Here is a 14,236-nt window from a genome sequence, read left to right on the forward strand (position 1 = left end):
CTCTATTGGTTGGACATGATCAGCATCATGTTAAGGCTGGGGAGAAGAAACCCCAACGTATTTCTTAAACATTTGCATTTGATTTATAATACTTTGCCATTGGTTTTTCTGTTATGAAATGCGTAGCCGCGTCTGTTCCTAAACGCCTGTAAATGTTCAAACATTCTTTAGTACAGGTGAGATGAAGGGAATAATGCACTCTAATTTTATTTTCAGCAAAAGCAGCTTGAAATTGAAAGAACTACAAAATGGCTGAAGATGTTGAAAAGCTGGGAGAAATACAAGAACACAGAAAAGGTAAAGTTAAAGTGCTTCCACAGGCAGTTGCATTTACTGAATGCAACAGTATTAAATTGGATTCTGTGGTGCTGGGCTTTCATTTTTCTCTATCATAGCTTTCATTATAGCATTCATTTTAAACAACAAATGCACAAAGAGCCTCCCATTCAGCTAGTTTCCAAGAGCTTCATTGCTCTGGAAGTTAAGCCGCAGAAGAATAATTGCTTAGGAAGTACCAATTTTATAATTGTGCAGTAGGAATGGAGATGGTGAACACAAGCAGAAAGTTGTGAAGTTTCACTTAAATGTGTGCATGTTTTTTTTAAAAAAAACCAATATTCACTGGTAACATCCAGCCTATTCTCTCTCTCTTGTGTGCACACAAATCCCTCCCTGGTGTGTTGATCTTCTCATGCTGCAAGATTCTGAAAGGCATCAATGCAAAAAGAATAATGTTTAAGGAAATACATATGCGTTACTGTACATCAGTGTTATAGCTCAGTTAGTAGACTATGATATTTTTAATCTCAGAGTCATTGCTTCAAGCCCCATGTTGGGCAAAAAAAATCCTTGCACTGCAGGGGGTTGGACTAGATTATTTACTTATTTGTTTATTTATTTGAATGTAATCCTGCTCGTGGGGGTTGCCTTGTTTTGATTTTATATAAGCCATTCTGGGAGCCTTTTTGGCTGAAGAGCGAGGAGCACAAATGCTCTAAATAAATAATAAATAATATGCAAATGCCTGAAGGAGTGGCTACTACCCAACCCAACGCAGGCCAGTATTTTTCATATCTGCTGAGTGCCTCCGCCTTCAGAGATGAGGCAGGTGCCAACTAGGGCGTTTTTGGCTATGGTGCCCAGGTTATAGAGTAGTCTTCCCAGAGAGCCTCACTTGGCACCAACGTTTATGTCATAGGTGCCAGATGAAAACCTCTTTATTCACCCAGGCTTCTTAAGTACAATACATTTATAACAGCTTATCTGGGGTTTTTTTTTTTTTTGTGTGTGTGTGTGTGTGTGTGTATTTATATATTTATATTTATTTATATTTATAGATGTAGATGTGGGGATTTGAACCCTGCCTTCCCCAGGTCATAGTCCAACCCTCTTAACTGTTACACCACACTGGCTCATGAACATTCTACATGCTCAAAGGAAGCTTTCTAGCTATGGAACGTTGAGAGACAGTGAAGCTTCCATGGTAGGGTCTAAGGAGAAGGAGGAGCTTCACATCTAGCAGGAAATATAACCAGTTTGTCTGTAGGAAGTGGGTTGGAGGTGCTGAGGTTTGAGGGAAAGAGAAGAGCAGGAGAAGATGGTCTGGGAGGAAATCCAAGCAGGATAGAAGGGACTTACACTGTTGGGTAGAAATGTACAGGAAAGAAAGATTTGCAAGATGGGAGGGATATATAGCAATTTGCTCTTGGTCATATTGCTCTTTGCCAAAAGGCAGAATCCTGATTGATCATATTTGGGTAGAAAGCGCTAAGAAATGGGCTTGGACCATCATTATGTTTAACAGTGTCCATCTAACAGGAATAACAGGGTTCCTGTAGATGCAATGACATTCTTTCTTTCCTCTCCTAACTGCCCACAAACCAGTTATGTACAAGTGCAAAATTTGAGATCTCCAAACTCCCAATTTCCATGTTGGGCATGTTTTGGAACTACTTTCCTTTTAATAATCCCATTTTAAAAATAATAATTATTATTCTCCTCCTACTACAGCAGCAATTGTATTAACTGGTACATGTTTTGTGTGCCACATTGTTAAAGAACCTCAGAAACTAAGCACATTGCACCAATTTGTGATACAGCCCTTTCTCTCTGGAGGCTCTTACTATAGAAAATGTTTTACTATTTAGCCTCCCTCCCCCTCCCTCCCTTTGTTGGTCTTTTCTAAAGTTGGGAAGAGAAATGCTGGCAAAGGCATTTAAGGACGTTAAAGCTGTTCTGTGGAATGTAAGGGAAGGAGACATTCACTATTCTTTCATTAGAATGGTCCCTATCATGAAAATTTGGCAAAGTTTTTGAAAATGGATGATATGCCTTGTGCAGTCTTGGCCAAGCCTCAATTTTTACTTCAGCTTCCTATCTCTAAAATGGGCATAAGTTATTGCCTTGACTAGCAGCATTGTTTGGAGCACAAGGACAGCAAAAACCTCTAAAGCACTTCTCAAATCTTGTGTGCTGCATAATATATAAATTGTAGAGAGGGAAGTACTTGTTCAACACCCCACCTTCCTAACATGCACACACACACAAACCCCAACTCCAATAACCTGCAACCTTTCTTTAGTAGCATAGGGAATCAACACGTTTGCCTCTCTGTATGCTGCTTGACAGCCTTTCTTGACCTGGTGCTTTGAGTTTATGTGTTTGCATCTTAATTATATCCTGCAGCTGAGATAGGGCATATCAAGCCATCAATCACGGCAGGCATTAAAGCCTCCTTTGTCCTGGTGTGACCATAACTTTCAGAGTGCCTTGAATAAAAATGTCATTCACTGTATTCACATTCAAATGTCTTCTTTGCTGTGCCATCTGACTCACTTGTTGATGGAGTAGCTATCTGACTGAGAGAAAAGAAATAAGGAAGCGTCAGGGAGGAGGGGGGGAGAAACTGCCAGGCTTGAGGTAGCTGAAAATAATTTAGAGTTTATTGAGAGACTCTGTGTCAAATTGTCCCCTTGTTCCCCATTCCCCTGTCCATAGCTTCCAAAGAATAAATAAAAGCCTCTCTGAGATTCAGAAGGAGATAGCAACAAGGCTTCCTCTTGCTGTCCCATCTCTGATTCACACAGAAGTCAATGAATGAGGCTCCATATGGCGTGAAGCCTCCACGTGACTGTAGTAGCTATGGGTTCTAGCAGCTGCTACAGCCACTTGCAGATCACTTCTGTATATTTATTGTATTTAGATAACGCCATGTAACCAAGCTTACAACAAGAATCAAAATTAAAAATGGATCCAGCAAAATATATACAAACAATACAATAACAAGTGGCAAAGAGAACACTGATTAGCCCTTCCAACCCTCTCTGTGGGCAGTTTCCAGCTAACACATCATGTCAGTTCAAGGAATTCTGCTTATGGAACAGAACTCCCTCCACCCATACATACCGATATCTGGAAGGTTGGGGGAAACCCCAGAACATATTTAGTGGGTGTAGGGGGTTAGAGGAGAGCTGTGGCACAAGTGGAAATCCTTGCAGTGATAGAACGAGTTAGTTGGATACTATTCTGTGTCTCCAACACCATTTTGCTTGCTTACTTTCCATATTGGTAGCACGTGGTTTAATCTTGGACCCCAGAGCAATTTCTGGTGCTTTGTTTCCTGTTAATTTATTTCAACTGTTAATTCCTGGTTATTTGAGTCCAGTAAGAAACCAGGTGCTCTGAAAAGAGAAAGGATGAAAGGAGAGAGGATGAGGGCTCTTTGCAGGTGGATGTAGCAGCTGGTTAAACCCTTAACTTCTACAGTCACCCTGAGATTTTTCTCCTTATGCTGAACAAGATCATGGTTCCTAAAAACTCAGGAAAATAAGAATACCTGTGAAGCTTCTTGTTTGTACAAGATAATGAAGCCCCAAAGGAATACACAGGGCTTTTTGTCCTTTTCATGAATGATTTGGAGGGATGGAGATGGCTGGGGAGATGTTTATCTCAGTCATTATGAAACATAAGAGTCTAATCCTTGATTTTTGAGCTCTGGAAGGCTTGCAGAAAAACATGGCTGCCAGTGCTAGCACAAGGGAAAAAATGCTTGAGAACCAGGTTCTCTTATTTTTGAAACTAAGCCTATATTATCGAATAGGTGCATTAAAATATTGGAGCATGATTCTGAATGTGACGATGAGAACATTATATAATTGAATGGTATCAAGCTATTGACAGAAATATTCCATTGCATGGTTGGGAATACTTGTGTAAAACTAGAAAGGCCTTCCATTTAAAAATACTTCTATATTTTGTTTGGCTTTCTATAATAAGCCTTCCCCCCCCCCTCCAATGGAGATGCCCAGAGCAGCCATCAATGAGTATAGAGGCATAACCAAAATAGTAAACAATATCCAGAAACAATTTAAAATAGGAACCACAGTATGCAAAGGAAAGATTTCTGAGATGAAAATTATTACAAAACGATGTTACGCTGCTGTTGTTGTTTCATGGTTGCTATTGGCAGAAAATGTGCCACTGTGGGGAGTTTACAGAACTAGATTACAGCCAGGTGTGCCCCACCAGTAATAGCCTGATAGAACCTCAAAGATTGGAGGCGGCAGCAGGAGCCACAACAGGAGAGGGTCATTACTTGCACACACTGCTTCTTCTGCAGTTTTCCAGAGCCATCTGGTTGGCAGCTGTGGGAAGCAGGAAGCTGCACAAGACTGACCTTTGGTCTGTTCCTGCAGGGCTCTTCTCCTCCTCTTCTTAAATACCCTGAACATAGGAATCTGCCTTACACCAAGTCAGACCATTGATCCATCTAACTCAGTATTGTCTGCCCAGACAGGCCATAACTGTGAAGGGCTTGAGGCTGCGGAGAATCCTATCCCCACCTGGAGATGCCAGGAATTCACCCTTCCGCATGCAGAACAGAGCTAAGCTCAGGGTGAGGCTGCCGCCACAGCTGGATTTCACCCTGCCTGTTTCCTTGTGATTGCATGGCCTTCATTTCGCTCCCATAAAGACATTTTTTTAAAAAAAATCTCTTGTATCAGCTAAGCCAGTGCCAACAAAAGGGTATTTTTCTTCCTTCGAAGAATATACCCTCAATATTGGCAGCTTATAAGATTTTCTCTGTCTTTTCTGTGTCTCTGAAATCTGAGACAGGCAGTGGGAATCCTTAATCCAGTTTGGTTTTCCTTTTTTAAAGACAGAATCTGGTAACATCTGTCTGTAATAAAGGACTTCCTTTTTGGAGAACAAGATCAATTAGATCTAAGTGGCAGTAGCCTGCAGGAAAGTCTGGAAAATTTTGTAGCATGGCTCTGAAGGCGTCTTTTGACTGCTAGTACTGTCCCAACACTTTTCAGTAACATCTTTTCAGTAACAATTAATGTACATTTTCCATGCCTTTGATATGGTCCATTATTTTGTGACTTCGCTTCTCAATTGGAATTGGCTGGAAAGGCCACTCAAACTCGAGTGTTGTTACCATTTGTAAGTGTGCACCTGAAAGCAACCTGTAAGCACAACAAATCTGATTGCAAATGTAAAAGTATTTTTGTAAAGGAGTCATCATCTGGCTGCAGCACTCTAAAGTAGACATGTGATGGCAAGTGATATTAGAGTTTCAAAAGAATTAACTCATCCCCCCCTCCAGTGCACACAATTGCATTCACTAACCGAGAATAGTCTCAAGGGTTGGGTGTGTATGTGCGTCAGTCAGTCAGTGTGTGTCAGTCAGCTTGGGAGTTTAAATAGCAACAGGAAACACTTAGTTGTGGGTCTTATGGTGATTATGGAAAGTCAAGGTGTACATATTTATTTTCGTAAGCCACGTTTCTGGACCATCTTTACTTCCCATCATGTGGGAAAATGGTGTAACAGTGGTTGTTGTGAAGAAGTTATAAAGCACTTTGGAAATTTATGATAAGAATCTAATTTGTCCAGTTTTATGCCACATTTTTTCTCTTTAAAAATACCTTTGCTTTCCCCCCATCATGATCAGTTTTATTGCACGTTAGCTAAGCCTGATTCGGTTTTTCCCTTCAGAAAGAACTTAATGAACTGCTGTTTCTGAGAAACATTGCCCCACTCATCTAGTGCTGTGTAATCGGAGGAGATTTACCATGCTCACAGCTGGCATATTCCCACAAGGCCCGATACCCGCTTGGCCTGGAGTGCGCGGCAGCTGTTGATGCAGCTGTTTGCGCTGCGTCCCGCCATTTCCTCATTCTGCCTTGATCAATTATAATTGCATCAGACAGCGGTGATTCATCCGTTATATTTCATTTACCCTTCGTGTGCATGACACAGATACTGCTGTTTTCTTATCCTGTTCACCCTTACAACCAGAAAGAGAATATCCACATTTTAGAAATTGGTGTCTGTGTGTAGTGATTTTCCTATGGCGGTCCTTTAGTCCATAGCTGAGTGCAGGTGCTTACCTGGGTCAAAGATCCCGTTTTCTGGGCAGAGGACTGAGCAAACATGCCCACCCCATATTCATAACGGAATACGTGATGAAGATGTTTCGTGAGGATGCTTCTATGCACGAGGGCTGAATCAGAATTCTCCCTTCCTAATCACACAATTCTGACTTCTGTACAGAAGCATTACAAACATTTATGCGGAACACCCACCTCTGCCCTTACAGTCAGAGTGTAGCAATGTGTGAGAGCATATGAGAGCTACTCTCCCACGAGAAAAAGGATGTTGGGCCTTCATAAGCACCCAAACGGACCATATGTCTGAGCCGGCTTTTGAAGAAGCTAATCACAGTTTCCACATCCAATGGGATACAGCTACATCCTTGTTGTCACGTTGTAAGTGACCGAGGGTAAAAGTGATGACCACATAATAGGAAAGATTTCTAATACTTATTATCTACAATAATTTGGAACTTTAAGCATCCAGTTATTTTTTAATTTGTGTGTGTGGCTGTGAGAAAGGGTGTTGCTTTGAAGAATTTAATTTTCATTGCAAGGTTAAAAGTAACAGTCACGCCATGTAATGGAATTGAACCGCAGCGCTAGCTTGCAAAATCCGCCACTAGTCCCCCCCCCCCCCCATGCAGTATTTGACATAGCAGCTAAAGGTTTATAACTGTGAAATCCTTTATGAGTTCATTTGATTTGTAAATTACAACGTGGAGCCAGGAGATTAAGTGTCTAATCAGTTATTGATTTTGTTTTAACCTTCCAGAACGTGGTGCTTTTGGTGAGACTCATCTCAGCTGAAACCCACAGCCAATTAGCCATATAGCTAGGTGTTCTATATCAGTATGCCTTTCAGGGCCAACTAGATGTTGCACAAGACATGCGTAAACAGCCTTCTGATTCTCTCTTTTTAAAAAAATTGATTAGATTCTTATGAGTTCAAGCAGAGGAATGGCAGGAGGGGGAAAGGTGTAAATGGTGAACAACTGTGGTTTCCCTCCAAATGCTTGCATTAGCTTCTATTTTGAATTTTGTACACAGTATTCTATGCAAACAGTTTTTGCATTGTAAAACAGCTGTAGGAATGATTTTGAAGTTGTGGCCATTCTTAGCATTGTACACGTGGGGACATTACTGCACAGGGGTAGGGGGGTGGATATTAGGACCCTTTAGGAAGGAAGGAGCAAGGAAGAAAGGAGTAGGCTACAATATGATGGAGCTGCGGAAAGTTAACACTGTGTCTTAAGTGTTGGGGTTGATGGTGTGTGTATATTTCTTATGCTGTATATGCGGCATCCATGGTGCAGTCTACATGCAAATCTAGTCTCCACTTTCTACACTTTAAAGAGGGGCTCCCAAACTGTGGTCCACCAGTGTCCGTGGCTTAAGACAGGAGAGGACACCTGTATCAAATTAATCTGGCGTGGTGCATATATGGCTGTTTTTTCAATCCTGGCATCATGTCCTGTATTTCTATTGCCACGTTTTGCACCATTGTCTTGGGAGACATCACCCTGGTAGCAGTTCAACTCGGTTTCATTTTGCCGCTGGCCATAACAATAGAAGCTGGAAAGTTATAAGTAGTGGTGACAGGTGACATATTGTGATGAATGGTGGTGATCAAGGCTCCGGTTTGACCATATATGTATATGTGACCCTATTGATTCTCTCCCCCCGAAAATTGCTGTTTACACAAATAAAAGAACTTTTCTTTTTTTAAGGAGCAAAATCAGTGGTCTTGTATGAGTGCTCAAACTGCAGCCAAAAAGGTCTGTTAGGGAGCACATCTGATTACCTTCTGTGAACCCACATGGCAGAGCAACTATTTCCCTTATATTTCCTCACATTACCCCTTCCTCCTTTTTTCAGATACTTTTCAGTGCATGGCACACCTACTGAATCAACAAAGAGAGAATATCATTGAAACTGTCATGCGCGTACACACAAACACAGGCCAGTTCTGCCTAAATTAATAATACCATTTACTTTGTTTCCAGGCTATAGGTCTTGGTATAGTTACCACGTCAAATCTTTTCTGGTTTACTCCTGCTTGATGTTGCTTATTTGTTTATTTACACAGTTTCATAGGAGAATATATAAAGGAATTCCACTGCAGCTGAGAGGTGAAGTCTGGTCTTTGTTGCTTGATGTCCCTAAAATGAAAGAAGAAATGAAAGACTATTACAATGTGAGTTTCTAAAAAATCAGAAATACTATATTATGCCCAAGTATTTGAAAATTAGACCGCAAAGTGCATTAGTGTTCCATGATATGACTAATACAACAAATTATATTATTATTATTTAATTAAAATCTAGTTTAGAAAGGACTAACTGCTTTCATAAAGATTGTTCCTATCCGTTTCATACCTCCGACTTTACTATCAGGTAGAATGATAACCTATGTATAGGCTTCATGATTCCCTTTGCCTCAAAGGAGAAAAGGTTGATCAGCTTTTAATGAAAGCATTCATCGTGGAAGAAGTCAGTGACTAATTTCCATGGTTCTGGCACCGGTTTCTATATCCTTGTTTGTTGAATATGTGTCAGCGTTAAAGGTTTCTTATTAGAAGCAAATATTTGAGTTCTCTGAAAATGTAGAATCCACACAGAGAACAATGGCTTGCAAATACTCTTGATTAGCACACTTAAAATGCCCGCTGCTCATGTCGCCCTTTAGATGGAACGGTTCAAAAGTTGAGAGGCATCTTTCTCGAAAGTCCTGATTAAATTCTATTAATAGGAACCTAACTACGTCCAGTTGTTTTCCAGGAAATGTCCCCACTTCTCAGCCTGCAACTGCACTACTCATAAACAGGATAGTCTTGTTCCTAGAAGCCATTGGGCGCTTTCTCTTTAGCAAGCTGTTAAACCTTTTCTGTCTCTGCTGTTTCCTCCCATGCTAAAGCATGCACACCCACTCCACTCTCTGAAGCTGGAAACAGACGTGATGCGGCAGAGCTATGATCAGGGCTCCTCTACCACCACACTGCCAACTTTTAAGAAAAATGGGGGGTGGGTATTGGCAAGTTCTGCCCAAGCTGATTCCAATCTAAGTCCTACTCTGATTCCCACTGCTCTTTGCCCTCCTTGAGGGAAAATGCAGAGGTGTTTCAGATGCTTGAATCTACCCCCCACCCAACGCAGCAGACCTAATACCATCTTTGGGGAATGGGATTCTTTTTTTATATTGGAAAAATAGAATAGGGAAAGGGTGGAACTCCTCTTCCTCCTAATGCCAGTGATCCATTACGGCCATCAGAAGGAGACCCTTTTGTGGTTGCTTTAAAGTAAAAACAAAGAATATCACCACCACACAAAAGAAGCCTTTGGCGCATAGGAGGTGCGTTGGTTTTTCCCTCAAAGCCCACCACCGATCCATCTAGCTCAGTGTTGTCTGCACTGCTGGCAATAGCTTTCCAGACAGGGGTCTTTACTAGCTACCTGCAGATGCTGGGAACTGAATCTGTGCATGTAGCCAGTATGCAATGGCTGCTTCCCTAAACCCAGTGCTTTTCCCCCCCAAAAATAAATTAGGGGTATTCTCATTTTCCTACTCATATTGAAATACTGCCCCTCAATAAGACCAAACTTAGATTCACAAAATGTTTAGGTGTATGCGTACCCCTGCGTCCCCCCCAGAAAAAAGCACTGCCTAAACCTAATCAGAGACCTCGTGTTATACCTGCTTGGGCTCCATGTCCTTGAAGCAAGCTTTTGAATCTAACAAAAATAGACCTTGTATATAAACTCCAGTTTCATTTCCCTAATACCCTGAAAGCCTTTCTGACAAGCTTCTGTCAGCTTTTAAGTCGTATGTGCTTGACTGACATGCTCCATACGGAAAAAGGTGTATACTGGATGGTAGAATGGGCTGTACCACTTTAGATTAGATTGGGGACATGAGATGTCACATATTGGAGTGTCCTCCCTTATGTTTAAAGCAAACAGACACAGCCTTCCTGCAAATAGCAGTCCAACCTGGTAGAATAGACTTTGCTTTTCTCAGACCTGATTTTATTTGAAGCTAGCATTTTAAAAATGGCATTTTTTTTTATAGCCTGAAATGGTACAATCCACTCTTAATTTCTTAGGAGTCTAGTATCTCCAGTCTTGCCAACCTGGTATCCTCCTGCTGAGAGTTGTATTGCAAAACATCTAGAGCTCGTCACATTGGTGAAGGGGTACTATCTCCTTCTGCTTCATGTGTGAGATCTCTGGGCCAGCCAAGCTTTCAGTGTAATATGAATATATAACATAGATGTATAAATCCAGATTCAGGCTATAATCTAGTCACAGTTAAATCCTTCCAACTGAAATTGGTTGAACTTAAAATTACTTAAAGCATTTGCTTAACTTTCCCATTTAAATCAATTGGCCTCAGAAGTATTTTGTCCGGATCCTGCCCTTTCTTCTTAGTTATGGGTCATGATTGTCATCCTGTGTTCAGTTCATTGTAGCTTGTTAAGAAAGATCCAGTGGAACTATTCATCAAGATTCAGAAGAATTTGAAATGGCCTACAACTAAACTTAACAAAGATTACAAGTTAACTACAGAAAAAACAAATAAAAAGGGGTTAAGAGAACCGGGCCTATCTTCAAAGGTTACAGATGCCATCTAGTGATGTGTGCAGGAAAAGAAAGAAAAAAGTCCACCAGGACATGAAAAACTCAAGTGTCTACATTTAAAGGAAAGGCTTGTGCAATTTATTTATTTTTTAAATCTTAAAACTGTTGAGAGGGAAATGGACCATTGCTGAAAGTCTTAGAATTCTTTAGGTATGAATTAATAACTGATCTACTGTTAGGGAAATATAATAATGAAGCTTTAGTTGACTTCAAATGTAGGGTTGGGTATGCAGGTGAACTATTGAAAGAGAACTGGTTTGCATTCCTATGTAGAAATTCTCCCAGCTGCATGCCCAGTCTAGAACATATGCATGAACTGTGAGGTTGCGATACATACACTTGCTGATTATTTTCTCCTTCCTCCCACAAGACCTTAAAAACCCAAGCAAGAGGTACCTCGCCAGATATCAGGCAGATTGACCTTGATGTAAATCGGACATACCGGGATCATATCATGTTTAGAGACCGATATGGAGTTAAGTAAGTAAAGCTAAAATCTACTTTTCTTATGTATTGCAGACCTTCAGAACACCTCCCCAAGATCTGGCATTTTGAAAAGCCTTCCTTTGCCATTATTGATTTGTGGAAACAGTGGCCACATTTGGACATTGTGCTAAACCAGGCGTGCTTCCCCTCATCTCCCCAACCCTTCTTCCCAGGCAAGGAACAGGAGGAATTGGAAAGCTTTTGTTTTCCCTTGATTGCAGCCGTCGGCAAACTGGTGTCTCCCCCCTACCCCATTTTTGGACTACAACTCCCATCAGCCCCAGCCAACAAGTGCTGACTGCAGCTGATGGGAGTTGTAGTCAAAAGCCTCTGAAGGGCGCCATGTTGGCCAGGGCTGCCTTACAGTGTACAGTATTAAGAACACATTTTATGGAGCACAATAATAAAAACATAATAAAGAGCACAAATGATAGCATAATAAAATAATAATCAAAACAACAGTCTCTCTCTCGCCTCCCCCCCAAGTTTTAACAGGCCATAGATTATTAAATGGCCAAAGGCCTGGGTAAAGAGGAATGTTTTTGCTTGATGCCTGATGGCATGTAACGATGTCAAGCCTCTCTGGAGAGAGCATTCCATAGACGGGGAACCACCACAGAAAAGGCCACCCTTTTTGTTGCCACCCTTGAGGGGGGTGAGGGACATAGAGAAAGGCCTCAGATGACAAGCGCAGGATCTGGGTCAGTTTGTATGGGGAGAGGTGGTCCTTAAGGTATTGAGTTCCTGAGCCATGCAAAGTGTTATTGGTCAACACCAGCAGTTTGAATTGGGCCCGGAAACTAATTGGCATCTATCACCAAACTAGAGATTTTGATTCATTACTAACTATGGCTAGTTTTCAGCAAATCAGCTTCATTACTCATTGTTTTAGATTAACATGAGTTTCATGTGACATCTGAGGGAAGGGCCATTGAGATGGGCTGTGAAAGCGGTCTTCCGCTACTGCAGATAAATGTATGGAAATCCTATCCAACTGTCTGAATCTCCAAGCATCCTCTACTGTTTGTCTATTATTCATAAAAAACATTTTTATACCACGTGGTTGTGCACTTGGAAGTAAAATTGCAAGAGCATCATCTGGAGAGAGACTGGAAGCTTTTAAAATAAGGACGCTTTAAGAGAAACAAGATAGAACCTATGTTGCTAAAGCATTTCCCCAGATTTAATACATAAGAAGCTTGTGCATATGGGAGGGAAATGCCTCATGTAAGCTTGATCACAGGAGTAATTTAATCTCTCACCGAATATGTTTTCCCTTACTAAATCCTTTTCTGCATCCCATAGGAGAACGCGATGAACATGGTTTCCTAACATAATAATATATTCTTAGTTTAATATCTGTGAAACCGGTGGTTGAAGTGTAGTGTTCCATGTATCAGTGAGGGCCCTTGAATGCTCCTTTTCATTTCAAACTTGTGAAATCAGATTTAATGAAGTATTGATTCTACCCAGTTTTGAAAATGCCAAATGCCACGTCTGTATGAACCCAACAATCGGCTGGGATTGAAATGTTTCATCCCACATCCTCCTTGTTCTGCCTGACTGGAGTGCCTTTCCATGTATTCTTCGTCATCCTTCTAAAGCGGGTCTGTACTGGATGACACCCACCACTGCCCCACTCCACCCCCCACCCCCCAGCACAACACAATTGCACACAGCAGAATTATAATCTTTTTCCTGCTGTAAGGTATGCACTTAAATTTCCTGTGCGCTACAGTCACCTTGTGTTTTAATGCAAAGCAGAAACCCAACTCCATTGTCTATGACTAGTTACCAAAGAGGAGCTCTCCTCACTGCAACATTTTGTTGCACACCTAATTGCAATAATAATTGCACAAACTCCTTCCCTTCTGCAGAAGTCCTCCATTTCTTTGGCAGCCGTGGGGCTCTTTTAGAACTTTGGTTCAAATTAAGCTTGACATAAAATGGGGTTGTTGGAGGACTGGCTTGTTAGCCTTCGGATGTTTACAAATGTATTAAAGTGTGCAAGAATTTTACAAATATATATCATTTTACAAAGGTTACATAAATGTACCAAATGTGCTTCTTAAGTCCTGAAGGTGGTGAAGTTTTATATCATGATTCTTTAAGTATTTCATTAGTGTGCACAAAAAATGAGTTATAAAATTTACTTTTTGTCTTTTCTCTCTAGACAACAAGCTTTATTCCATGTTTTAGCTGCATATTCTGTGTATAATACGGTAAGTCACATAGTATGTGGGTGCATATTGATCTAGATTCATATACACACAGTTACAACGCTTATTCTTGATATACTGCATAGGTAATTTTATCTATCTATCTATCTATCTGATCTAGTAAGCTACGATGTGCACAGGTTGTGTGCATCTGTGAACAACAAGTTAATAGCTTCCAAACAAGTGAAATTTTATCCATGGTTTGGTTTCTAAATCCTTGCTTGCATGGAAAACACTAACCAGTGTTTCTAGCTCACATGTAACAGGAAGCTGTGGTTAGCTGTGTCTTCCTGGTCTGTTTTGCTACTCACACAAACAGAGAAAGTGATGCAGCTGTAAATGGATTGTGTGCGATTGCACACAGCTCATTTGTATCCTGGCTTATTAAGCGAATATTTGGTTGTATGAACATTACCACTGTAACCATAGCCACGGAAGCAGAATTTCTAAAGGGGAAGATGAAAAACTGAGGTTGTTGGATTGTAGTCAACGTGCTGCCTGCAAGTTGTGACTCAAA

General features: G+C 40.9%; 1 protein-coding gene across 9 annotated transcripts in view; it reads left to right on the forward strand.

Annotated features, from left to right (window-relative positions):
- The window catches only part of USP6NL (USP6 N-terminal like), a 135,166-nt gene that overhangs the window by 91,698 nt on the left and 29,232 nt on the right, over positions 1–14,236 (forward strand). For all 9 annotated transcript variants that reach the window (XM_028745434.2, XM_028745432.2, XM_028745437.2 and 6 more), the window contains 4 exons: positions 217–297; positions 8,467–8,574; positions 11,385–11,494; positions 13,674–13,722. In XM_028745434.2, the coding sequence (XP_028601267.2) occupies positions 217–297; positions 8,467–8,574; positions 11,385–11,494; positions 13,674–13,722 (348 nt within the window). The remainder of the gene's footprint in view (positions 1–216; positions 298–8,466; positions 8,575–11,384; positions 11,495–13,673; positions 13,723–14,236) is intronic.

This window comes from Podarcis muralis, chromosome 10 (assembly GCF_964188315.1).
Source record: "Podarcis muralis chromosome 10, rPodMur119.hap1.1, whole genome shotgun sequence".
NCBI lineage: Eukaryota > Metazoa > Chordata > Lepidosauria > Squamata > Lacertidae > Podarcis > Podarcis muralis.